The sequence below is a fragment of the Anastrepha ludens genome, chromosome 5 (assembly GCF_028408465.1).
Source record: "Anastrepha ludens isolate Willacy chromosome 5, idAnaLude1.1, whole genome shotgun sequence".
Taxonomy (NCBI): Eukaryota; Metazoa; Arthropoda; class Insecta; order Diptera; family Tephritidae; genus Anastrepha; species Anastrepha ludens.
The window spans coordinates 18,682,709-18,710,429 of record NC_071501.1 but is presented as its reverse complement, the minus strand read 5'-3'; the positions used below and the strand labels follow the sequence as shown (position 1 = coordinate 18,710,429).

Genomic DNA, 27,721 nt, shown 5'->3' with positions numbered 1-27,721 from the left:
AGCTGGTACCGCATGGAATACTTTCATAGCCGGAGCGTTTATATCCATTCGGACGGCATGACCAAGCCAACATAGCCGCTGGATCTTTATTTGCTGCGCTATGTATATGTCGTCGTAAAGCTCGTACAGCTCAGCGTTCCATCGCTTGCGATATTCGCCGTTGTCAACATGCAAAGGTCCAAAAATCTTACTCAGAATCTTTCTCTCAAATACTCCAAGGGATACCTCATCGGATGCTGTCAACGTCTAAGCTTCGGAGCCATACGTTTGGACGATCATGATGAGAGCTTTGTAGAGTGTTAGTTTTGTTCGTCGAGAGAGAACTTTACTACTCAGTTGCCCACTTAGTCCAAAGTAGCACTTGTTGGCAAGAGAGATTGTACGGGTGTTCGGAAGCTACCCAGAGTATACTTGGGCTAATCTCGGTAGTTGTGAGCTGCTTGAACCATATGCAGAAGAATCGTCCTGGCCACTCCCAAGTTAATGGCGATCGGTAACTTCCTCCACTTGCGTGGACTTCTACATATGGAACCATCCTCCATTATTACTTGACTGGCTCTAGAAAATAATCAAGTTCATTGCTTCAAGGGGGAAGGGGTGTGGGCAAACGCCATTTAAAGTTTCTTTACATTTGCTGCAATTAATTCTTAGATACTCTTTGGAACAACTCTGAGTTGAATCAACTTTGTGCACTCATTATTTTACGTATTCCCATTGTTTTCTCTTCTAAATTCCTTTTGGAATAAACCTTCATATATGTTTAACGCAAACCTTTTCATTTATCCAAATCGTAGACGTGACAAGTAGTATTTTAACTTCGAATTGCTTGTTTATCTCTAACATACGCAAAATACGGCATTGAAATAAAAAATTCAAATATACATACCACCCTGTGCCCTCAAGTATTTTTCTCATTTTTCTCAACAAATAAGAAGTCTACATTTCTTGCGCTATGTAATTAAAAAAAAAAAAAACGCTCTCAAACTTACCGCAGTTTTTTGAACTTTTACTCAAATCGCGCTAAATTTAAATTTTATTTTTGTGCTTCGAATTTTTTCTTTTAATATAATTTTTTTCCAAAATCAAGTGAAATACTGCCAAAGCTCAGCACACTTTAGAGGCACTAAATGAAAAGTGACTAGGAAAGTATGGAAATGAAAAAAAAAAAATGTTCGAACGCAAGGTATTTAGGTGGCAAAATAATGATGAGCGGGGAGAAGCGAGCAACTGCGCGTTTACTTTACGAGCGCAAAATTTTAACTCTTAATGCCCACATAAACGCATACATACATATGTATTGGCGGTAGGGAATTCTACTGGTTTCAAAGTGGTGAATTTGGAGCCATAACTGGCCCTTGAAAAAATGCCAGATGACTGAGTACAAAAATATTTTTTTTTGTTTTGGTCAGACATTTTCTAAAAATCTTTATTGGCTGATTTCAACAAGGCCAGTCGTTTCCTTTAAGTGCAAACCGCCGCCACTTAGAGGTGAGAAGTGAAGCCAAGTCTTTCTCCACTTGATGCCTCCAATGCAAGAAAGGCCTTCCACTTCCTTTGCTCCCAGCAGCTAGTATCACTGCGAATACTTTTAGAGCGGGACCATTTGCAATCAGTCGGGCGGCATAACCTAGCCAGTGGGGTCGGTGATTCTTATTATTGCTTATTAAAATTATAATAATTTAAAAGCTCAATAGAATATACATGAGCAGGACTTGAAAGCCATCTGAATTTTTACTCACTGCACTGTATCTATGTCTGCGTGCAGCTTACACAGCTCGCCGTTCCTTTACCTTCGATGTTCGCCTTCATCATCGCCAAATATCCACAAATTCGCAGCAGAAGCTTTCGCTAGAGCACTCCAAGGGTCATGAGACTATGATGCGTCATATGTTGTTGTCGTCCAAGCTTCTGCGTCGTACAATAGGACGGGCATGACATAACAATAGTTACAACATACTTTGATTCAAAAATCCGTTGAATAACTTTGCAAATTAGAGAACATATTTTTGGTCTCCTCTCAAAACCCGGAAAAAAACTAGTTGTTACCGAACTGGTTGTTGTCTATAGAACGCTAACTTTTTACCCCACAATTTTCGTGCTAGTTTCGGCTTTCACGGCAGGTGCGAGTATTAGTAAGAACACATCAAAGAGCACTTCCGCTATAAATTTCCAAATGCGACGCACAAAACTTTTACTTTCCACTTGACTTCAGCTGAACATCTAATGCTTGCCTTACGGTAATTTATCATTTTACCGCGGCATGCAAGAAATTTTACGCTAAAGAACTGCGGCAGTGTTGGTGTAGAAAAAAAAGTTGTGGAAAAGGAATATCCGTATTTTTCTTGCACAATCGGACGCGGTAGTTCAAGGCTTTGCGCAAAATATTAAGAGTTTTTTTCATGGATAGGCTGTCACACCAGTAGTTATTTGCACACATGAAGATTTTTACTTCATAGATAGTTTAGCGATGGGTGACACTTCATTAAAGTCGTTCAGGAAAGTCATATATGATTAAAATTTAAAGCAAGCGTAGTTTTAATTATTGTTTTTTATTACTTTTATATCTTTTAACAGTATAAAAAAAAAAATTATAATTGCTCGCGACATAGCAGAAAGCTAATTTGGGTGCTATGTTTGAAAATATTTTGAAATAGTGAAAGGTTTTTAAATAAAAAGACTTGCCATTGAGTACTAATTAATTTTGTTCCAGCGACTATCATCGCCACATAGGTTGGTGTATGACTACCTTTTGAAGGTGCATAGGTTTGAATCTCCGTGCATGAAACACCAAACGAGAGAAAAAGTATTTTTCAAATAGCGACCGCTCCTCGGCAGGCAAAAGCAAACCTCCAAGGCGGCTTAAAACTGTAGGTTCATTCATTTATGGAAGAACATCTAAGACGCACACCACAAATAGGAAGAAGAGCTCGGCCACGCACCCAATTTTGTTGAAGCGTAAGTCTTTCCATAAATGTCAATGAATACTGAAAACCTATATGTTTTTTCTTTCACAGTAGTCACGTGTGATCTGTGAAATAAACCCTATTGGAAAAAAAAGTACCCCCAATCTGATCACCCGTTTTAATATAAAAGTAATTGCAGTAATAAGTCTTTGGAATACAAATATATCGAGTTTCAAATAAATGAAACATTTTTCTCTAGCTTTGTTGTCTATTTTGGATTATAAAAAGCTTTGTATCTTGAAAACCTAAATTCAGTATTTTTATGTGATCCTGAAATTGCAAGGACACGAGTTCTAAAAAGATGGAGAAATTTATGTTAAATTGTACGCCATTTGGAATCTGTCTTGAGAGTCAAAAACATTTTGGACGTTTTGTGTCCTCTATTAGTATTTCGAAAATCTAAATTCAGTACCGTAACCAGTAGCCTGGTTCAAAGGATTTCAAATTTTTTTCGAAAATTGTCTGCTGGTTTGAAACACTTTTTTGAATTTTGAAGATCTTAATTTAACTTCTTAGTCGGTGATCCTAAAAATACAAATAGGCCTGATTAAAAAAATTTTGATATTTTTTTCCAAACATTTCCAGCCATTTTTTTTAATTTTAAAGATCTCAACTTGACTTTGTAGTCAGTGATCTTCAAAATATACATAAAATTAGTTTGAATTTTTTTTTTGAAATATCTGCCGGTTTGTAAATATTTTTTTTGAGTTCTCGAAGAAATCAATTTCGCCTCTGTAACAACCTACCTATCTGATAATTAATACACATTTATTAATTCTTATTTTTGACCGCTTGTCTCTTTATTTACGTGTTCGCTTCGCCACTGTCTGACAACGAATGCCACTCTCAATACACTCTTTTCGACTCTGACCGCTCTGCACATACAAGTGCATACATACAAGGTGACAGATGTTAATACTTATAAAATGTCTAAACGTTACACTCTTTATCGACTCTGACCGCTCTGCACATACAAGTGCATACATACAAGGTGACAGATGTTAATACTTATAAAATGTCTAAACGTCGTTTTCATTTACGGATCTCCACATCCCTCCCTCCTTATAAAGTTTCAAGCGCAACTTGGATTCCTCAGCAGGGGCGTCGATTTCGGGTCGGTGGGTGGCGAGGTGGTTTGGGGTTCCTGAAGATGTGTTCTTTGATGGCGCCGATGTCGGTGCAGCTGAATGTAAAGACGTTCCCGGGGCAGTGGATGGAACGGTGTCTTCAACAGTAGTAGTTACATCGTCGGGGTTGTGTGACGTACAATATGGCAGCTTTTTTACCTGGCTTATATTTCGCCGAACTCTTTTCCCATTCCCCATCACTGTAACTTCATTTCCATCCCGATCTAAGACCTCATACTCCGTGGGGTCAAACGTTGGTGTTAGCTTATGTGAGAAAACGACATTTCGAAGTAGTACTTTATCCCCCGGAGCTATAGCGGACGGCTTTGCTTTCCTTGCCATATCCCCTTTCTCTTTCCCTTTTTGCTTGTTCATTATGTCGAGGTCTCTAGCTGCCGAGTCCAGCATATCATCCGTTATGTCGTGTATTCCAGGTATTTTGTCTCTAATAACGCGATTGTACATGAGTTCTGTTGGAGCTGCCCCTGTGGTGCTGTGTGGAGTGACATTGTACATTAGTATGAACTTGTGAATTGCCTCTTTATAGTTTGTTTTGTTGGCATGAGCAATTTTCAGTCGCTTTACTAAAGATTTGTTCATGTTTTCGACCTCCCCATTTGCCTGAGGCCAATAAGGGGGCGTGGTGATTAGGGTTATGCCATTATCTTTGCAGTACTCTCGAAACTCATTACTCACGAATTGCCTGCCATTATCTGCCCTAATAGATTTAGGTATACCCAGGCGGCAAAAGATTTCGTTGAACACCTTAATTATTGCTTCGGATGTAATGCTTCTCAAAAACTTGATTTCTTGATATCGAGAATAGTAATCGATTAGTACAAGAACGTATTCATTGTTAGGTAAAGGTCCTAATAAATCGGTGGACACGCATTGCCAGGGACCATTAGGAAAAGTATGCCTTTGCATGGGTGCTGGGTTACTAGGCCTGGATACTATCAAACAATCGCGACAGCTTTTTACATAAGCTTCTACGTCTCTATCGATAAGAGGCCACCAAACTTTTGCTCTAACCCTTCGCTTCATGGCGGACTCTCCCGGGTGTCCTTCGTGTGCTAGGTCTAAAATTTTCTTTCGTAACAGTGTTGGTATTACAATGCGAGTTCCGCGCAAGATGATGTCGCCTACTGTTGACAGCTCATGACGAAATGGATAGTATTTATTCTGACCATCGCGTGGCCAAGAATCACTCTTAACAAATTCAATAGCGTCAGTAATTTCTTTCTCTCGAGAACTTTTTCCGGAAATTTCGGTGATGGTTACGGCCGAAGGTATTGAACAAGAAACTATATGAAAAATGGATTGCTCCCCGTTTGCATCGAAACATTTGGTGTTCTCGATTTTACATAATCTCGAAATTGAATCAGCAATATTTTCTTTCCCCGGACGATAAATTACTTTAAATTTATATGATTGAAGCCTAAGCAGCCACCGTTCAATCCTAGCCGGTGGTTTAGACATTGGTTTAAATATAGCTTCAAGCGGCTTATGGTCCGTTACCAATTCAAACTCCAAACCAATTAAGTAAAAGTAAAACCTCTCTACAGCCCAAACCAGTGCCAAACTTCCCTTCTCAGTTTGGGAATACCTTTTTTCAACGTCCGAAAGGCATTTACTGGCGAACGAAATTATGTGTACTTCGTTGTTAGAGTCGAATTGAATAAGAACGGCGCCAAGGGCTACTGGGCTAGCGTCTGCAATTACTCTAGTCCGGTTTTGTTGGTTAAAGTACGCTAAACTTGGTATGGTCGATAAGAGCTGTTTCAGTTTTTCGAACCCTTTTTGTTGTGGGGCACCCCACTCAAACTTAGAATTTAACTTTAGTAAGCTCCTCAAAGGGTTTGTTATATCAGCCACGTCTGGGATGAATTTCGATACGTAGGTAACTAACCCCAGAAAACTCCTGGTTTCTTCTTTTGTTTGTGGTGCCCTAAAATCCAGAATAGTTTTTATTTTGTCTGGATCGGGAAGTATGCCAGCATCCGATAGTATGTGCCCCAAAAACTTGAGCTTTGTAACACCCCATACGCATTTCTCATGATTAAGTAATATATTATTTTTTCTGCATACCTCAAGTACCGTTTTTACACATGAATCGTGCTCTTCTTTAGTGCTTCCATATATAATCACGTCATCAATGTAATTTAAACAATTTCTGCATGTTGATAATAACTCCTCCAAAACGCGTTGAAAAATCTCCGGAGCAGAGCTAATGCCAAACATAAGTCTCTTGTACCGAAATAATCCCTTGTGGGTTATGAAAGTGGTAATCTCACGACTTGATTCCTCAAGCTCCAATTGATGATAAGCCCATTTGAGGTCTAGGCGAGAAAAGAACTTGGCTTCCTTTAACTTTGTCATGATGCTATCGAAAGTTGGGAGTGGGTAGTTTTCGCGCAAGACCGCCTGATTAGCCCTACGCATATCCACACATAGGCGTATTTCTCCACCCTCTTTGAAAACAGCAACAATTGGTGAAACCCAACCGCATGGCCCCGTAACCGGCTCAATAATGTCTTTGGCTAGTGCTTCGTTTAACTTGTCTTCGACCTTTCTCTCAAGTGCAATTGGGATACGACGTACTGGTTGCTTAACCGGTTTTATGGCCGGATCCAACGACAATTTGATTTTTACATTTGAAATTTTAGGAAACGGCTGCATCATCTCAACGTTGTTCACCCCCAGACCCAATTGTAATACTTTAAGCTGGATGGCAGTATCGCGACCAAGCAAAGATTGCTTGCCATCTTTAATAACGTAGAAAGTTGCGATCTTTTCTGATTGTTTTCTGACCCCCACTGGTGCCTCAAAAACATACAGAACTTTCAAAAGCTGATTGGCCGCGTATGCTTTAAATTGATTTACAGTTTCAGTGCGAATGTTCCACCTAATTGCTTTGCTACTTTCCAATTCGTCCCAGGCTTGTTGACTTAACAAATTAAACCGCGAGCCCGAGTCTATAATCATAGTGACTTCGTGCCCCCCGATGTTGCATTTTATAAATTCATTCATTAACGTAGAAGTTTCTACCTGAAGACAATCATATTCACCTGAGTTGTCTGAAAAATCGTCTTCGAGTTTCCCAATACACCTTACCTTTGATGGTTGAAACTTCCTTTGTTTTGAGATACCCGACCCCGCTTCTTCATGTTTCCGCTTTAAGCCTTTAGTTTTGCATTTCCGAGCATAGTGCCCCGCTAACCCACATTTGTTACATTTCGATTTCTTTGCCGGGCAGTTTGTGTCAAAACTCACATGACCAAGTTGACCGCATCTGGAACACTCACCACCACCTCGTCTACCCTTTTGCATAGTTGAATATACTTTATTAACCACTTCACTATCCTGCTTAGAAATCATGCTTTGCGATTGCTTTTGGATTTGTTCATTAATCTGGCACGTCTCAATAATTTCATTTAAGCTTTGCTCCTTTTCAAGGAGACGTTTCCTTAAATCTACGCTAGCCCAAGAATCAATAATTTTGTCCTTCAAAGCAATGTCTTCGATTTCACTTTTGGTTTCACCAAAACAACATTTAGAGGATTGGTGTCTTAAACGCAATAAAAATTTGTTAAATGGTTCTCCTTCCAATGGCGCAATGCTTCTAAACAGATGCCGCTCGAACGTTGAATTTCGCTTTGGTGTAAAGTAATTGTTCAACTTTTCGACCAAAACCTTGAACACATCAACTTTATTTTCAGCGTCAGCTTCTACCAGAGCGCCAGGAGTATTGAAAATAACTTCCTGCAGTTGAGGTCCACCTAAATGAAGGAGTTTGCTTTTTTGTTTAACCGCGTCTTTTATATCTTCTGATTGAAGGTACAAAGTGAAGGACCTTAGCCATTTTTCCCACTCACTTCGTAATAACGACTTGTCGATGCTATCGCAAAGGAATGGTCTCATTTCAGTTGTCATATCGCTTGATTTTCCGATCAAATTTGGTTCACAGTTTAACTAACTGCGCCCTTGTTATTAATGCGACCAATTGAATGGATTGCCCCTGCTCCAATTTAATGGACGCATTGAATTATCTACAACAAAATGTAAAGTTTTAAAATAAATCTTTGCATAATATTATTTCCAATTTAATGGAATGACAATTTACCAATTGAATGGTCGATTTTCTAATAATCGTTCGCTTGCTTCACTTTCCGATTTTTCCTTTTCTATTGCGACACTCTCGTTGCTTTGCGTTTGCACACCAAACCAAAATGGCTGATGCAATAGTATTCGCTTTGTCGGAAAATAAAATTTTTACCACGTGGATTCTTCTTTTTTTTTCTCATTAACTATCTAAAAGAAAGAAGAGTTAGTGGTTTTAATGTTTTACATATACCTTTATTGTAGAAGATCCCATCCTCGTCGCCAATGTAACAACCTACCTATCTGATAATTAATACACATTTATTAATTCTTATTTTTGACCGCTTGTCTCTTTATTTACGTGTTCGCTTCGCCACTGTCTGACAACGAATGCCACTCTCAATACACTCTTTTCGACTCTGACCGCTCTGCACATACAAGTGCATACATACAAGGTGACAGATGTTAATACTTATAAAATGTCTAAACGTTACACTCTTTATCGACTCTGACCGCTCTGCACATACAAGTGCATACATACAAGGTGACAGATGTTAATACTTATAAAATGTCTAAACGTCGTTTTCATTTACGGATCTCCACAGCCTCGTAATTACTGATCTTCAAAATATGAAAAGGCCTGGTTTAAAAAATTTTGATTTTTTTTCGAGCATCTCAGTTCGGCCTTGTAGTCACTGATTTTCAAAATCTAAATAAACCTCATTTAAAAAATTGCGACTTTTGTTTTGTTTCGAAAAATGTTTTGTAAATATTTTTTTTTTTTTGTATTTTCAAAGATCTCAATTCAACTTCTTAGAAAGAAAAAAATTTTGAACATTTTTTCCGAATATTCCCAGCCGGTGTGCAATTTTTGTTTTTTGAATTTTGAGTATCTCATTTTGACTTTATAGTCAACGATCTTTAAAATATAAATGAACTTGGTTTGAAACATTTTTTAGTTTGTTTTCGAAATACATCTGCCGGCTTGTAAATTTTTTTTTGTTTGAATATCAGAGATATCAATTCTGCTTCAGATCAGTGACTACATTCTTCATAATAAAGGGTGATTTTTTAAGAGCTATAGGAAAGCTTTTGAAAAAAACACACGTAAAATTCAGAAAAATGCATGCAATTTTTATTTAAATCGATAGTACAGTCCATATAATTTAATATTTGAAGATTATTTCATGGAAATGTTGACCGCGACTGATATTGTGAACACTTTTTTTATCAAAAAATCAATTTTTTTTCATTGCATAAATTGTTAGTATAACTACTCAAGAATATGTGGTAAAAATTTTAAAGCGCAATTCGCATTGGTCCCGATTCTATGAGCACTTAAGTGGCCGCAAGTCGGTTCGGCACCGTAGTGCGCGGTAGTTGGAACGGCGTTTTTCTCGAAACGACTTTTTTCCACTGGTGGGCACTCTAGCTCAAAAAGTTATCAACCAATCGTTATGAAATTTTTTCGAAGTATTCTTTCATGTGAATCAAATTCTTGGATTATATTATCATTAGAAATATATATTTTTAAGCAAAATAGATCAAAAGATATGGTATGAAAAAATGGCATTTGTTCAAACGCCTCAAAAACGAGCAATTTTCAATATTATTTTATCACAATCAGATTCATATTCTTAGGAAACATGTTGTTAACGAAAAAAAAAAATGTTGTTGACTACAAAGAAAAATTACAACTTCAGGAGCCAGATACTCGGTTGGCGATTTTCCATGGATAGCACGCTCTAACGCCACTATATCTGGCGGAAATGACTTGAAAAAATTTTAAAGTGTACTTAAAATTATTAATAAAATACCCTCTCAGTTCAAAAAATTTCTGATTATTCTTTCCCTTTTCAAAAAATGTACGAAATACTCCAAAATTTCCGCCTGCTAAACCGGTTTGCCCCCTTAAAAAACTCCCTGTACTTTTTTGACAGAATGTATTTGCATAAAATTTTTAAATATTTACTTGGTTTTCGTGTATTGCAATCAAATATATTTTCATAAAAAACTTTGCAAAATTCAGTAAGAAACAAATAAATTGTGCGAACTTCTCAATACGACTGTGCGGGGTATTCTTTTGTATTTACATACATTTTTATGCGTGTCTTTTTGCTACTCGTTTTTTTTTTTTGCTCAAATTAACGTCCTCCTCAAGTCGTGAATATTGCGAGTTTTTATTTTTATATATCCGGTTAGAGGGAAATAAATTATTTTAGATTTCGAAAATCTACATTTAGTTTGAACTTAGCGCAAAATTTCAAAGTGAAATGAACTGGTAAGAGACAGTGGATAAAGCAGTGCCATTTGCTGCGCGAATATTATTATCAGCCACCGTCGCTGACTTTCCGACTCATCTTAAGATTTGCGCATTTCCAGGCGACCTTAGCACTGCTTACCTGCTTTCTCCACACCAGCCGCCGTTCAGCATCACACACAGACACACAATTGTCTGGGTGGCGTCAGCTGTAGCTCCACTTGGGGCAACTTTTAATTTTGCTCAGCTGCTTATGGCCCGCATGCCACACAGCTGGCATACAGTTATACATATGTACGCTTGTAGTTGCAACGCCATGACCAGTGAAGCGTGCGCATCCAATAAATCTCATTCACTTGCCTCATCACTCGGAGCAATATTCTAAGTGTGTGTGTGTGTGGTGTGTGTGTATGCGTGCAGCAGTTGCGCGCGTTTTATTGCTTCATTACATTTCACTTTTGTGTCATTCCACCCTTTCAAATCCATTGCCATCTCACCTACCAGCTTTTGTCTATTTGCCCTGCTTCAATCTTTTTCCCTCCAGTTTGTCTGCCAAGAATGTCTACTGCCCTTTGGGAAAATGCAATGAGTGCAACAGCTTTCCAAGCTCTGCGAGTGCTGCGCCATCCGTTGTGTGCTTGAATGAGCGTGCGGGTGTGTGTGCCAATGTATGGATGAGTGCAAGAATGAATGGCTGAATGCATTGCAAAAGTACTACTCGCATACTGTACGAGAATATATATGTAGTCGTATGTGTGAGTGTATTGAATTTTCCATTGCATACACTCAGGCGCAAAACGTCTCAAAATGCGGCAGGTGCCGGAGTATGTGTGCGTGTGCATAAAATGCCGAAGCAGAAGCGGAAGGGAGAAGTGACGTGCATAAATGCAATGAAAAACCGGCAGAGGGAAAAGAAATGCAAGTCAATTGCCGATTGGCAAGCATATTCAGTTAGAATGGAAAATACCGAGAAGTAGTTTTTTTTTTTAAATTTCGCAGAAGAATGCGTTGGTGCCGTTCAATGAAAATTATCATAATCAAGTTGAGAAAGACAGCGAAGGGTTCAAATTGAGAGTCTGCGACTGCAATAAAGTACTTTTCACTCACGAATGAATGAATAGGAAATAAAATGCGTGGATACGGCACTAATATCCCTTTAATAGAATAACTGCTATTTATCAATGTTGCATGATGAATATGTGTCAGCTGCAATTTGTTGTATTGTCAGCTGCAGCTTCAGATCGTTTTGTGGTCTGCCAGCTAGGCTGGTGCGAAGTTAAGGATATGCAAACACGGAAAAAGGTTAAAAATCGTAGATTAGAGTTTGCTGAAAGTAGCTGAGAGCACGCGAGCGAAGGAACTCAGTTGAATGCATAGCTAGGAGACCGTCCATTATAGTGGTATGAAAAAACAAAGAATAGTGCTAAAAGAGGAAGAGGCAAGTGAAGAAGCTGCCCAGTGAGGGCCGCGTAATTCTGACTCAATTTACGCAGGTTAAATTCCCACCTATCCTGAATAGACCCCGCTATACTCAATGTATGTCAAGCATGTGAAGATACCCAGCACGATACTAGCCACCTATTCATATGCCCTATTAAACCCATTCACCAAACAGCCTCTTCCTCTGGACTCAACCTGTTGAAAAAGCACGTTTCCTGGGCTTACCGTCAGATGAGCTAGACGATGACGATCGGTGACTACATCGAACTGGAAGAGCCTAAGGAACTGCTACAACATCAACAGAAAGATGCAAGAGAGAATGTTGCTTATTAGAAACGATTACCCTCAAAAAACCCTGCGCACTAATAAAAACACCGAGACTCTGTTGTCGTTTTCATTGAGGAAGAATTTTTTCATGGCAAGTCTTAAATCCAGCGCACAACCAGTAATCCTGGGTAGAATCGCTTTTCTCACATTAGCTCACTCTCAAACGGACGTTCGGGAGCTATCCAATACTTGGGCGAAGCCAGGAAGTTGTAAGTTGCTTGGACTGTATGCAAAAGAATCGTCCTGGCTGCTCCCACGTGAGTATTTTCCCCACTTGCGTGGACCTCTACTCGCAGAGGCATCCTAGTGAACGAGGACAAAACGAAGTACCTCCTGTCATCAAACAAACAGGCGGCGCACTCCCGCATCGGCACCTGCGTCACTGTTGACAGTTATGATTTGGAGGTTGTAAGAGACTTCGTTTATCTAAGAACCATCATTTACATCGATAATAATGACAGCCTTAAAAACCAACGGATAATTGGCAAGAGAGACAAATGCTAACAAATACTTCGGACTAAGTAGTCAACCTTGCCTTGCGCCTGCGTTGATAGTGAATGGATCGCTGATATCGCCTATGTGAAGCACTGCCTGTTCGGAGTTCTCGTAGAGGGCTTTGATGAGGCGGATTATCTTGGCGAAAACTCTCTTCCTACTCAGTGCCAGCCAAATTGCGTCTCATTTGGTAGTGTCGAACGCCTTCTTGAAGTCCGCGAACAGCAAGTAGAGCGGGGAGCGCCACTCAACTGATTGTTCTACTATAATCCGAAATGGGTTGGTCTGAATCAGCACAGCTTTGGCGAGGGCGAAAATCAGTTTACTCGTCATTTAAGGAGCATTCGATATCTTTGAGCCTGCGTTTATGATTACGGCTACAATTTAGTAGATGGTGTTAAGTAGGGTTATTCCTCGCTAGTTGCTGCAGTCACGCAGGTCACCTTTCTTGGGCAGCTTCACTGCCTACTGATGCCTTTTGTGCAGGACGGAGGTAGCCTTTTAATGCCCCAGACGGCGGTAATGTGGCGATGACGAATTTCCGGTGATATTTTGGGGGTCGGCAGTCATTAGTTTAGTCTGTATGCCATCTTCGCGCGCAGCTTTGTTGAGCTTGAGCTTCTTAATGACATCCTTAATCTTCGCTCGGCTGGATGTGGTTATTTTATTGCTGGTTTTTGTGCTGTCCACTTTAAAGCTAGGTATACTGCTAAGAGCAATGTTGCTTGTTGCTTCACAGTGTTCCTTCCATCTGCGGATCTGGTCATCATTGGAAGTCAGCAAAGCACCCTTAAGATGGTTGGTTAGGGGGCCAACTATGCGGTACAGCTGTGTCATGTTGTTTACTTCTGCTGCCGCTTCGGCAACGCTACCAAACTTGAAAAAATTGTCATCGAAATTTTTTAGTCAGAATCTCTACAATATTTCTGGATATGCAGTGTATTAGCCCATACAATTTTAGTATAATAAAATGTAAGTTCAAAGTCAATCAAACAAAACTTGGATTTTTTGGTAATTTTTTGTTTGCATGAGATGTTGAGAATTTTCGTCCATATAAAACACATTTTCGGAAGTCTTTTAAAGTTGCTTCTGCATTGGTCTATGGTGTTTTTAAATCGAAAGTCACATAGTTTTTTGGAGCACAATTTTTAAGCTTGATTTTTTAAGAGGGCAGCACTGCTCTTCTCTCACTGCACCCTATACTTTGCCTTCCATAGCAGCAATATTTAATTTATTTTTTTTATGTTAACCTTAACGCAAATAGCCTTCGATCGCAAATGATTTATTTTTTTCAAATGCATTTTATAAATAATTTAAAGTTTCTACTTCCTGTAGATACACCAGAGCCTTAAAATCAATCAGATTTTTTTCAAAGTCACCGTGATTTATTTTATGCGTTTTAATTACATTTCTATTCGTAGTGGCTCGACAAATTTTTTTTAAGGTTTGGTACCTTCGGTGACAAGAGTTGCATTCTTATCAAACGCCATTCGATAAAATAGAAAATTTTTCTCCTAACTGGAAAAGAGGAAAAAGTATTTTTTCAAAAAGTTTAAAGTAGAAAAACTTGCTTCACTCAAACTGCTCTCCATCCACTGGTCTGATCTACAATTCAACAAAAAAAAAGCAGTTTATTATACAATAATTTTGTACTTTATCTGAAGGTTTAAGAAACATATTTTTTCCTTTTAATTTATGGAAGACACAAAGTAGTGACAGTTAAGATGCACTAAGAGCCCTGGCTAATTCACGCTGCTTTTCGAAATTAGTTGGTGAATGTAAGATAAAACAGTCAACAGTCAGACAAAACTGAACAGTGTTGCAAACCACCACCAAAGTTTGTCCTATTTGAGTACCTGGACATTGTGATATTCCAGTAAACGAGTTTGCTGATAAACTGGCAAATGAAAGCTCTGCAAGCATACCACTACGCTCTGAACCCTTTCTAGGTGTCAATTCTGCATCGATTCAGCTATGGATTGAAAACTTCATGAAGTCTACGCATAGAAGACGTTGGCCTGAGTTGGGTTTCTGCAGAGTAGCCAAGTGCTTTGTGAAAGAACCAAATAGGAAACTAGCGACTTTTCTCTGAACATTTAGTGTGAAGGACCTGAGAGTATTGGTGGGTTTAATCGCAGAGCGCAGCGCTTGTGGTCAGCATTTGTCTACTATGGGAGTCATTGACGATCAAATATGTCTATTCTGCCGGGAGAATGAGGACACTGCAGAGCATTTTCTCTGCAGCTATCAGGCGTTTTCTAGAATCAGACTTAGGCTGTTGGGATGCGCTGTACTGAGTATAAATAAAGTGCATACTCTTCCTCTTCCTGACCTTTTAGGATTCATCAATGAATCAAAAGATCCGGGGGAGAGTGACCCCAGACCAATTTTTCAGTCTTATCATCCGTATAGAATCTATCCTGTTCCTCTTTTCCTTTCACAGTAATCTATCCAGGTGTAGTGCAATGGTCTTCCTGACTAAGTGCTTGGGCCTGCCCAACCCTCCAAGTTACGTCAAAGATTAATGTTGGCATATGACAATAATATCGCAAAAACATTAGAGATATGAAATGAGCTGGTTTTATTTCTTATGAAAAGAATGACCAATTACTAGGAAGAGAATCCATTACTACCCATTACCAAGATATGGAATGAATACTATCAGCATGCCATTGTGTGAATGCGTGGAAGACTTCTTTGCCTCCCTCTGCGATTCTGCTTCTGCCAGCTCTTATGATTTGTCACCAAGATGGTGGTAGATCTCATAAATTTATATTTTTTTTTTAATAGGGCAATTAAATTCCTCGGCAATTCTTAGTTTTTTCCATAACTCGGAGATCTTCGTGCTCATAAAATGTTTACAAATTCACCATTTAGCGCTAAATGTCAACATTCCGTTTATCATTACGCGGGCAGCAGAATTTTTTAAGACTCATGCGATAAAAGTAATATAAAGAAATAAACTAATAAAAGCAGGAGCTACGGGGGCCACTGAAACGCCACGTGAAACTCATATTTTGCTGCTGTGCGTATTCGGCAATTTGCTGTCGTATAAAAAGAGTTTAATGCGTGTGAGGGGCGTAAAAAAAATTGCCGCATAAGCCGTAAGCGATCGTAAAGTTGTCTCAATGTGACGATGTCAAAGTTTATGGTTAGGCAAGAGGAACACTGCGTTAAGAGGGGGAAGCGGGTCGGACCACTCCACTTGGTAGTGATGGCAAGCAGCATGTGCCAGATATGTTTTCAACATTCACTATATGTAGAGCAATTTTCTGTTTACCCAGTGTACTGCGCCCCTTGCCAAAACTGTTGCATATCTTCAGGCTGCATTCATTATTGCTTTATTTGAGCACTTAATTAATATTTGTCGTAAAACTCATACAAACTTCACAGCTTAAATTTTGTCAATAAACATTTGTCACATCTCGACAACGCTCACTCACTAGCTGATTGTTGGCAATACTTGGGAGCGCAATGCTATTGCTGCCAAAAAGTATGTAAACATTTTGTTGAAATGCTGGCTGAATTTTGCGAAATTACGTGTTGGCAGAATTGGGGTGCGCAGCAGCAAGACAGGCAGTTAAGACAAGCAGACAAGTTGGCAGGCGAAAACAAAAACAAACACGAAAACGGCGTGCAGTCGCTGAAGTGGATGAGTCGGGGAGTGTTGAAGTAAAGTGTGTAGACAGACGGATAGACAAACAGGCATGCCGGCAGTTAAATAGTGTTGTAAAAAGAAAGCAGAAAGAAAACAAAGCAGACACCCGACGCGCTGCATAACTGCATATAGCTGAAGCATAGTTTATTCGTTAACTTTTCCTGTATGCACTTGCATGTAGTTCTGGTTTGTTTGCCGACTTTCAGGCGTGGTGCTGTTAGCTTGAAGGGTAGCAAAACGAAGGAAGTTGCAAGTTGAAGTTTTTGGCAATTGCATTATGCTGTACATCCAACAACTAACTTGTCTTTGTTTACACATTGCTCATACCATTCGCATGTTTTGCGCCTCCCGGTATGCTTCAAGCTTTGTAACACCTTTGCTTTGGCTACTGCTTTGTATTCCCATCTACGTTGTCATAGTTACTTGGCTGCTGTGGTTGGTTATTCGTATTTAACTGTGGTCACGTTTTTGCACGTGTGAAAATCTAATTTACTTCGAAGCATAAGGAAACTGCCTGAAATATGACTGAGATTGAAAATTGTAATTTGTGTGGAAGATTTGTTTTTAGTGGTATTGCTGCAGTTGCCATTTTACGGTTGTTGAATATTGAGTGCTTTGTGTTCGCAGCATCCTAATAAGGGAACTCGAAAAGGCGCCTTTAAGAATTGGCGCCGTAAAGTATGCAATACGACTTTGTGAGATTTGAAATTGAAATGAAAGAAAATTCGAAAAAAATTAGTAAAAGATTGATTACTTTTATGTGTTTGGAGGTGTTTTCAAGAATATTAGCTAAAGTCTCTTAAGAAGTGGCACCAAAGAATATGCAATATGACGTCTCAAGACTTGAAATTGTATGAAAATTCGAAAAAATTTAGTAGAAGAATGATTACTTTTGTTGTTTTTGGAAGTGTTTTTAAGAATGCGAGCTAAGCCCTTTTAAGAATTGGCGCCGAAAAGTATACAATACGACTTTGTAAGATTTGAAATTGTAAGAAAATTGGAAAGAATTAGTAAACGAATGATTACTTCTGTGTTTTTGGAGGTGTTTTCAAGAATGTTAGCTAAGCTGATTTAAGAATTGACACCTTAAAGTATGCAATACGACTTCAAAAGTCTTGAAATTGTATGAAAATTCGAAAAAATTTAGCGGAAGAATGATTACTTTTGTCGTTTTTGGAAGTGTTTTTAAGAACGTTAGCTAAGCTCTTTTAAGAATTGACACCTAAAAGTATGCAATACGACTTTGAATGATTTGAAATTGTAAGAAAATTGTAAGGAATTAGTAAAAGAATGATTACTTTTGTGTTTTTGGAGGTATTTTCAAGAATGTTAGCTTAGCTCTTTTAAGAATTGGCGCCGAAAAGTATGCAATACGACTTTGTAAGATTTCAAATTGTAAGAAAATTGAAAAAAATTTAGTAGAAGAATGGTTACTTTTGTGTTTTTGGTGGTGTTTTCAAGAAAGCGAGCTAAGCCCTTTTAAGAATTTACACCTAAAAGTATGCAATATAAAGTCGCATTGCAAGTCTTGAAATTGTATAAAAATTCGAAAAAATGTAGAAAACGAATGATTACTTTTGTGTTTTTCGAAATATTTTCAAGAACTCTAACTGTACTAACATATTTAGCCTAAAAGTATGCAATAAATTTTTAAGTATGTGGCATTACCTCTCGAATTACATAATGAGTATAGCGCCGAAGCAAGTAGCACAGATTTGCGCCAACACTAACTCAACACAAAAACAAACAAAAAAAATTAGTAACCAAAAATCTCAAGTTATGCGGCTTAAAGTATGCTGTAGCACACAATTTCTTACTGTAGTAAAATATTATTAATAAACTCACCCATATAACTCAGTCTAAACGATTGTTAGTTATGCGAAGAACGAGAAAAAAACTCATGAACATTCATCTGCGCCTAAATTTATGCTAATACTTGGTAATTATAAGCACGTTCCGATAATTTAGTTGAGCGTTAAGTGAAAAATGAGCAAAGAGAATTATGGATAGTAAGAAATTTAAGGCTGTTTGGTTACCTAAAATACGTAAAAAAATTTTTGAAAAAAAAAAAAATGTGTGTACTGAAAACTAATAGGGTTATGAGCCTCAGTAAAGTAATGATTGAAGATAATGAACGGTGAAAATAATTGCTACAAGAATTCAGCACATTTTTTCTTACGAACGCATAAAAATGCTTTTTTAAGCACTAATTAAATGCTTTTCACAGCTTCATGAGCAAATAACACGCGCGCGCCTGAATGTATGCAATCCAAGTGTAATTGTATAGCTCTTGGATGCACACAAATAAATGTATTATAGGTATATGTTAACCAGGGTTTGAAAATAATTGTAATGATTAGGGTGAAATACCGAAACGCCTTGAGATATGCAACAACAATTTTATTTTCTATTAATTCTAGATATGCTTTACAAAATTTTTAATTGTTTCTTCAAGCAAATTTCAGGGACATCACAAAAAATAATCACAAAAAGTATAACAGAAGAAAAAACGAATTGAATTAGATCGCCCTGAAATATGCAACAAAGCAAAAAAGTAATCCACAAAAGTGCAAAGAATAGCAATAGCTATCACAGCGAAAGTAGTTCATCGTAGAGTAGGCGGCAAAATCACAGTTTTACTGAAATTTAAATTCAAAGTAGAACGTCCAAAACTATACTGCAAAAACATTTTTACAAAAAGTTTGTTTAGGGACACTTCTTTTTAAAGAAGGTAGCGAAGGTGCATTATTACCTTAATTGTTGGGAATTTAGAGTTTTTGAGTGCATAGTTAACCACATACAGGTCACCAAATATGCACATGCCCCACAAAGTCTGCGTTCACCCCACAATAACTTTTTAGTGAATGAAACACACAACCTGATTTTATAATTTTTATAAACTTGTATATATTTATATGTTTATTATATGTTTAAGTTTCAAAAACAAAAATAAATTTCAAGATTCCTCACATAAGTTTTTAGATAACGGTGAATAATGGCTGTAACAAGTAAATAAAGCGACCATAAAGTCTGCGTTCAGTCTTAAAGTCTAATACAAAAACATGATATGCTATATGCAAAAATTAAATCTAATATTTAGTTGGATATCCTCGTTGCTTCAGGACTTCACTCAGCCTATTTGGCATTGAACTTACTTCTCTGTTTCCTCTGTTGTTATCTTCCTCCATTCTGCCTGCATGACACTCCGCAAAACCTCTTTATTAGTAATCACTTGCTGACGAATTCTTTTTCCAATAGATTCCACAGATGCTCGATGCGGTTAAGATCTGGGGACTGTGGCGGTGTTTTAATCTGTTTTGGGGCTTCGTACAAGAGCCAAAGCTTAACGATCTCGGCTGTGTGCTTCGGGTCGTTATCTTGTTGAAACCAAAATGTTCTTGATAAGCCGAGATTTTCTGCACTTTGCTTTCAATTCCGTTTTAGTATGTTCAAGTATCCCCATTTATCCATCGACGAATCAATAAATTCTAACTGATCCACCCAATTGGTCGTCATGCAGCCCCAAACCATAACACCGCCACCTCCGTGCTTAACCGTGCCAACAAGATTTTGCTTTTCAAGAGCAGTTCCAGGTTTTCGCCAAACAATTTGACGGCCTTTTATTCCGAATATACAAAATTTACTTTCGTCTGAAAATATTATATTACTTTTTTCCAGAACTCGGGAGCCTTATTTATGTATTCATTAGCAAACTGAATGCGTTTACGTCTGTTCCCAAGAGAAATGAAAGTCTTTCTTCGGGCGACTCTACCATGGTATCCAGCTTGACGTAGAACTTTTCTGGCAGTTTCAGCGCAAATACTTTTTTTAAATGTTTGATTTATGTTTTCAACTAATTTTGAGGATGCAATCCGGGGGTTAACCTTTGTCTAGTTGATTATAGAACGCTCTTCCCGGGTCGATACTTTTTTCGGACGCCCTGACCTGGGCTTAGATGTAAAAATTCCAGTTTGCCGAAAATTTGTTACAACTCGCTGAATAGAAGAATACGTTCTCCTAATAGATTTTCCAATATTTAGGAAACTTTTTCCGTCTTTCCACATTTTTATAATTATTTTCCTCTCAGAAACCCTTATTTCTTTTCCCTTCCCTTCCATGTTCTTTAATTATCTCCAGTTATAAATAAAATGTTCAACTAAGCTTTGTCAACATTCAGTCGAAGTAATGCGCAATCAAAAATTTATGTAAACCAGGAAAAATATCTTAAATTAACGGTATCATTAAAATAAACAGGCTGAACGCAGACTTTTTGGTGCCACATTTACATGCTGTTGAAATTATTTTCCCGTTATCTAAAAAGTGAAGTGGGGAAACTTTTTTTGTTTTTTCTGCCCTTGCAAGCTGGGAATGTAGTGAATAAACAAATTGTAAAGATTTCAATTTAATCATAATATTCTATTTTGTTTTTAATAAATTTAAGAAGGCTATTCGGGTGAATGCAGACTTTGTGGGCCATGTGTATAATATCTGAAATACGCAAATCAGTGAAAGGATCATTGAAAGCTATAAACTATATGGAGCCATTTCAATGGATTAATAATTGAGGAATTTCATATCAATGCTAATCTATCAGTTAATGTAAGTCGGGAACAATTTAAACTCTAAATAAAAGTTTTGCGCCTAAAGGCAGATAACAGAAATGGGTATATATCTCTTCCACTTATTTTAGTACATAAAAACACGTTTGGTTAGTTAAGAAATAAAGTCGAGAAACTAAAAAGAAAGTTAAACAGCTATAATATTTGCTTCGAAATTCAAAATTCAACATTAGATAACACTTTAAAGATTGGGAAACGAAAAAAGGGAAAAGGCTTCAGCCAGAGATATGTAGAAATGTATGAACTAATAACGATAGGGGTCCAAAAAATTTAAAGAAAATTAAACAAAATTTTATTCCCTCAAACAAAACAAACCAAATAATTGAAATTACAATATAAAAAAATAAAAATAAAAATATTAAGAAAAAAATATTTATAAATATATTTTAAGAACTGCATTCTTAAAAAAAATATTAAATAAAATTGCCTCAACATCTTTTCTTTAATGAATGCGTAACGAAACTCCTATTACCAGCCATTCTTTCGACAGGGGTAAAAAGAAAGCTTAAAGAAAATTAAACCAAATTTATTCCCTCAAAAACAAACAAAAAGGTAATAAAATTAAAATCAAAAAATATATAAAAAATAAAAACTAAAAAAAAAATACTTAAAAATATATATGTCCCACTTATTGCACTCTACTTAAAATTGTTAAATAAAATTTCCTTAATATATTTTTTAAAATGAATGCGTAATGGAGTTTCTGTCATCAGCCATTCTGACGATAGGGGTTCAAAAAATTTGAAGAACTAAATAGGCGAGGGGTGGAAAGACCTATCTACCTCTGGATCTTGTCCCTGCTTAGTGGTAGGAAAATAAATGCTATGGCAGGAGGGGCTAGAATCACTAGATTCATGTATTAGATTCGTACAATAGATTCGTCCTTTCGCCTCTCCTTTGGCTAGCAGCTGTGGATGAAGCTTTAACTCGCTTAAACAGGGATGGGGTAAAGGTGCTAGCATATGCCGATGACTTGATCCTAATGATCTCAGGACCCTTCCCATCAGTAATGGCTGAAATTGTGGAGGGTGCACGGGCTACACTCAGTAGTTGGGCTGCCAGTTGCGGTCTCAGAGTCAACTCGGACAAAACGGAGTTGATCCTACTCACCAGAAAATACAAGCCTTCACCTTTTAAGCTCCCAAGACTAGACAAGCAGTGTCTTACTCTTTCATCGGAGGTTAAGTATCTTGGTGTAATACTTGAGCCCAAGTTCCACTGGAAGCTGCACATAGAAAATCGAGTATAGAAGGCCAACATAACCTTCTACGTCTGTAAATCTATGTTCGGCAAAAAATGGGGTCTCAAGCCACGTGTCGTACTTTGGATGTACAACTTAGTGGTTCTACCAATTTTGACATATGGTTGCCTAGTTTGGTGGGTAGCTCTTTAGAAGGGCTACAACACCACTAAACTAGAGAGAGTGCAGAGAACTGCATGTGTGGGCATCACTGGTGCTTCTAGAACCTGTCCTATTGCTGCGCTCAACGTTATTCCGCACTCACTCCCTGTAGATCTGCAAGTTAAATCCATTGCTGCTCAGAGCGCTATTAAGTTGAAAGAGATTGGCCTCTGGAGACAATTTCCTGTAGGGCATAGTAGCATCTTGAAGCAGATCTCCTCTTCCTTCTCTGTTCTTCGCACTGATCTCTCCATCCGCAAGCTGGGTTTTGAGGGTTGTGCTAAGGCTATCTTTCTGAACAGGGAAGATTGGAAAGAGGGGAGAGTCGGCACGGATATAGGTACCTCTGTTTTCACTGACGGATCCAAGATGGAATCTGGAGTGGGAGCGGGGGTTTTCTCTAAATCAGCCAGCATTTTGCTCTTCTTTAAACTGCCGGAAACGAGCAGCGTTTTTCAAGCAAAGGTCTTGGCGCTCCTGCAAGCATGCAAAATGCTTACGGATCGTTATTGGGAGGGAGACATTAATATTTTTTCCGGTAGTCAAGCTGTGATCAAGGCCCTATCGTCGCCGTATTGCAGCTCTCTTCTAGTAAACGAACGTGCAGGAAACATTTTCCTTATCTGGGTTCCTGGGCAGAGGAAAATAGAGGGAAATGAAATTGCTGACGAGTTTGCCAGGAAGGGGTCAACAGAACCGGTTTCAGTTGTCCCTTTCTCAGACATCGGTGTCCTCTTGAGCGTTGTTAAAGGGAAACTACACAATTTCTTTCTAAAAAAAAGCGATACAAACAGATTGCTTAAGGTGATGGGAATCCTCCACCATTCAATTTCCAAACGCATTGCGGTGTTCACTGGCCACTGGGTGATCGGTACTCATGCGGAGAAGCTTGGAATTCCGTAAACCCCTATTGCAGAGGCTGTGGGGATCTTGCAGAGAAAGAGACTGTTGAATACTTTCTCTGCAAATCTTTGGCTCTGGCGGCTAGGCGATTGAGTTTCCCTGGCGTGCCCTTTGGGGATGACTTGAAGAAATTGTCCAGCCCAGATCCCGTTTAGGTTAGGTTGATATGGTTGCCCAGGGAATGGGCGCACTTGGACGAATAAGGATTCGTCCTTTGTGATGCCATTGTGGAGGGGTAAGGCGGGAGAGAAAGACCGATGAGATACAGGGAGAGGGCGGGGAGAGATGGTGCTGAGATGGTTAGAGCCGTGTGGATTACGAACGATGACTATATTTGCGTCGAACGATGATTTAATGCTGCTGATGAAATTCATCAGATTTTTAATGTCAGCACCAGCTATATCAGCAGGCGTGGCAAAAAAGTAGGAGCCAAGATGCCTAGATCTTAGCCCCGCCAGAACAGGGCTGCAAAGGAGAAGGTGCTGAGATGATTCCACCTCATCCTCCATACATCCAGCGCAGAAAGGACTCGAGGCGATTCCAGGTCTCACAGCATGCATTCCTCGCGCATTGTGTCCTGTGAGAGAGCCCACGAGATTAGAGAGCTGATATTTTGTCAGCCTCAGAAGCTCGCCCGAGCGCCTCCGGTCCACACGTGGCCAGAAGGATTTCGCGACCTTACATTTATGTGTACGTGCCTAGCGCTCGCTGAGTTGGTGCGATGCCCATCTTTCCAGAAGCAGACCGCAGGTAGTCAGGGGGATCACGATTTTCTCTCGTCGTGGAGAAATCACCTCACATGCCCCTTGTCTGGTCAGCTCATCTGCCTCACAGTTTCCAGCAATGTCGCTGTACCAGGAACCCAGATGAGGCTGATGTTAAAGAATTCGGACGCAGTCGAAAGCGAGGTCAAGCATTCCTTGACCAATTCCGAATGCACCGTCATAGACACGAGGACCCTTATTGCCGCTTGGCTGTCGGAGTAAATATTTACTTTCTTGACCGTTAATACGCATTTGAGCAGCCAATCGGCTGCCTCCTTGATTGCGGCTACCTCTGCCTGGAAGACACTGCAGTGGTCCGGTAGCCTGAATTTGAGTCTGATGGGGAGCTCCTCGCAAAAGACTCCTCCGCCAACCTTTCCTTCCAACTTCGATTCATCCGTGAACAAGTTCACCAGGCCCTGCCCCCAAGTGTAGCCCTCCATCCACTCTTCCCTTGACGGAATATAAGTGGAGAAGGTTCCGTTTGGGCTAAACGAGGGTATACACTGATCCGTTGACAGAGGGATAAACTCGAAGTTTCTGAGGATGCTTGAGTGCCCATAAGTGAGATTAAGCATTGTAAAAATGCACCGAACACAAGACTAAAAGTTATACAAAGGTTGAGTTGTGATAACACCGTGCGACAGTGGCAGTTACCCATGAACATATTCATACTCACATGAATTTACAGTTTTTACATTGTAATTTTTTTTACTCAGTGTTTCACTATCTCATCACTTAATTGTTAAGGGACTTTAAAGACTCAAAAAGCGGTCGCCCCTCGACAGACAATGACAAATCCCCTAGTGTATTTCTACCATGAAAAAGCTGCTCGTAAAAAATATCTGCCTTTCGGAGTCAGCACGAAACTGTAGGTTCCTCCATTTGTAGAACAACATCAAAACGTATGCCACAAATAGGAGGAGGTGCTCTGCCAAACACCAAAAAAAGGTGCAAGCGCCGATTATTGATTTTTTTTATAAGTTTCAAAGGACTGAATTTTTAGTTTAGTTTTGAATACTTATACTCACTTCATGATCTTAATATGAATATGCAAAATAGAATAATATTAATAGCCAAATAGAATATGCACACCTTTAAAACAAAATCTTCTTTTACTTGGAAAAAACCTTGTTGCCTGGAAAATATAGCACAATAATGTCGTTTGGAAAATGTATCTTTGAATATCTTTGAAATTTCTTCATGAACTATTTAAAATTATTTTAGTAATACTTACATCAACTTAGTTTGTCTTGCTGTTTTATAAAAAGCGTAAACAATTATTTAGTTGAACTTTCCTCCTACGAAATAATGAATACGGGATTGATACTGTAAAAAATCTGCATTCATTCTGGCGAAAAGTAAAGAACATTTTTTCTTAATAGCTCCGTATTCTCTTTAATTTGATATCAATTTTAATATCGTGGAGTATGAGTATTTAAAGTATGTTTTTAAAAATTTTTAGGTCATGTAAAAAATAAATTTGATAAGCAAATGGAAAATTAATTATGCGACGTTACTATTGTATATAAAGACATCAGCTTCTGGTGCATATAAAATATTTTCTGTGTAAAAAAAAAGTTGATTTTTGTTGCAGCGTGTAATTAACGACAAACTGCTGAGCAGTCATATTCATTCGTATTCATTTATGTTCATAATATTCACCATCATCATATTCGCCAAAAATTGAGTTTTAATTATTTTAAACGCCTTTAAATATGCTACAGAAATCTTACAAATTCTAGTTACTAAACCACATACTCGTACAACCAATGCAACATACATCTATATTAATCAGCCTTCCAGTAATATTCAATAATTATGTTATGTTTTTCTAAGTAACATCACTTTCGAGATACAATTTTGAAAATAGTGCAACTGATTAAAAAAACAACCCAATTTTTTCCATTCCCCAGCTCCCGGAGCGAACGCCAAACGTATATTGGAAGAGGCCAGCACTGCCGTTCATCGTCGCTACAATTTCTTCGAGACTACCATACAAATCGAGGAGTTCACACCTCAAATGGAGAATTGCCAGCAGTGTTGCGTACCGAACCTCTAAATTTGCAGGCGCACTGATGTCTTGACTGGCAGGCAGACTGAAGACGGAGAGGAGAGAATGCAACCAGCAACATCAAATTGGTGTTTAGCCACTGCAGCGTTGAAAATTAAGAAAAAAAAACCTGATTACACCAATAACTTTTGCAATGCCATTTAACGTTTATATTCTATGTAATCTGTAGGTATAGAGAGGAAGAAAAAAGTTTATTTTGTAGTTAATCGCACACAAGGATTTATTGCGTGCAACCATTTTTTGTGTAGTTTTCTTTATAATTTCACATTTTCATATAATACGTACTTGAAATATGTAAAGGATTTGATACAAATTTGTATTTGTTTCTTTCATTTTATATGCGAAATATATTTGAAGATCTTATGAAATACTTTGAAATGCCTTAGCTTTCCAGCTTTATTTCTTGTAAATAATTTAATAAATGAGAATGAAAATTGTCTTTGGTCCATTTTTGGTTTTACTTATATAATTGCAGAAAAGAGCACCCAAACTACGGACCCTTAAATCTGCTCGAAATCTCGATAAATCTCAGCATACCAATGACTGAAAAAGACTTTATTCACAACAAAAAAAAAAAAAAAAAAAAATACCAGTCTAACGGTTAGACGCGATAGAAGTGAAACCTTCCGTAAAACAAACTGAGAGAGAATGAGACGAAAGCAGCATTAGGAGCGGGATAATTATAGGTTCATTATAATATTGCTATAAAGTTCATATTTTATTTTCTTCATTTTATTATTATTCATCCTCAATGTTTTCAATTTCAACAAATGGTACGAGTGGCTTATGATAGCTAAAATATGATAGAAATGCTTTGGTTTCGATGTTGTCAACATATCTTTGAAATACCGCGTCAATTGTTGTTTTTGATCGTGTTGTCGATTCAGTGCGATTGTTACACATTTTTAAATTGAATGTAGTATTGAGAAAGTCAATTAAAGGAACCGCTGTGTCCAATGCAAAATTTACGTTTAAATGGCCACTTAAATTCATTGGAACTTTATCGTAATCTTTTCTAAGTATCCGCGATACTTCTGGTGTATACTTTATTAAATTTTCGTGAATGAATTCCGTGATGCTATTTATTGATTGATTCGGTGAAATATAATTTGCCACAATTCAAACTGTTTTTCCATTGCTCAATCTGGTTTCGCATGCACATATTTCTCCCACTTTAGAGAGCTGGACAGACAGTGATTCTAGTTGATGTGCATTCAGATCTATCTGTGGAGTTACAATACGAGCACCGTCATTTTGATTGTGGTATATTGCAACACCGCCTGCAATTGCGGTAAATAGGTATTTAAAAATGAAAAATACGGAAGCAATACAGCACACGCGGTTGCTATTATGAGCGTCGTAACGCGTACATTACACAGACGTACTAACATACCCACAAACATTCGTAGGACGCTTGGTCTAAGCAAGTATTAGGTAGTGTAGTATAGGTATACATAATGCCTTCTCGCTCACCGTGGCTCCGTAATACGCAGGCGCACACACATACGTACTAGCATACATACAAACATACATACGTATGACGCTTGAACTAAACACCAAAGCAAGTAATAGGCAGTGTAGTATACAT

General features: G+C 38.2%; 1 protein-coding gene across 2 annotated transcripts in view; it reads left to right on the top strand.

The window, feature by feature from the left end:
- The window catches only part of LOC128865351 (proton-coupled zinc antiporter SLC30A2), a 252,202-nt gene extending 225,691 nt beyond the window's left edge, over positions 1-26,511 (top strand). For both annotated transcript variants that reach the window (XM_054105593.1, XM_054105594.1), the window contains one exon: positions 25,976-26,511. In XM_054105593.1, coding sequence (XP_053961568.1) covers positions 25,976-26,121 — 146 coding nt within the window. In that variant the 3' untranslated portion in view covers positions 26,122-26,511. The remainder of the gene's footprint in view (positions 1-25,975) is intronic.
- Positions 26,512-27,721: the final 1,210 nt, after the last annotated feature.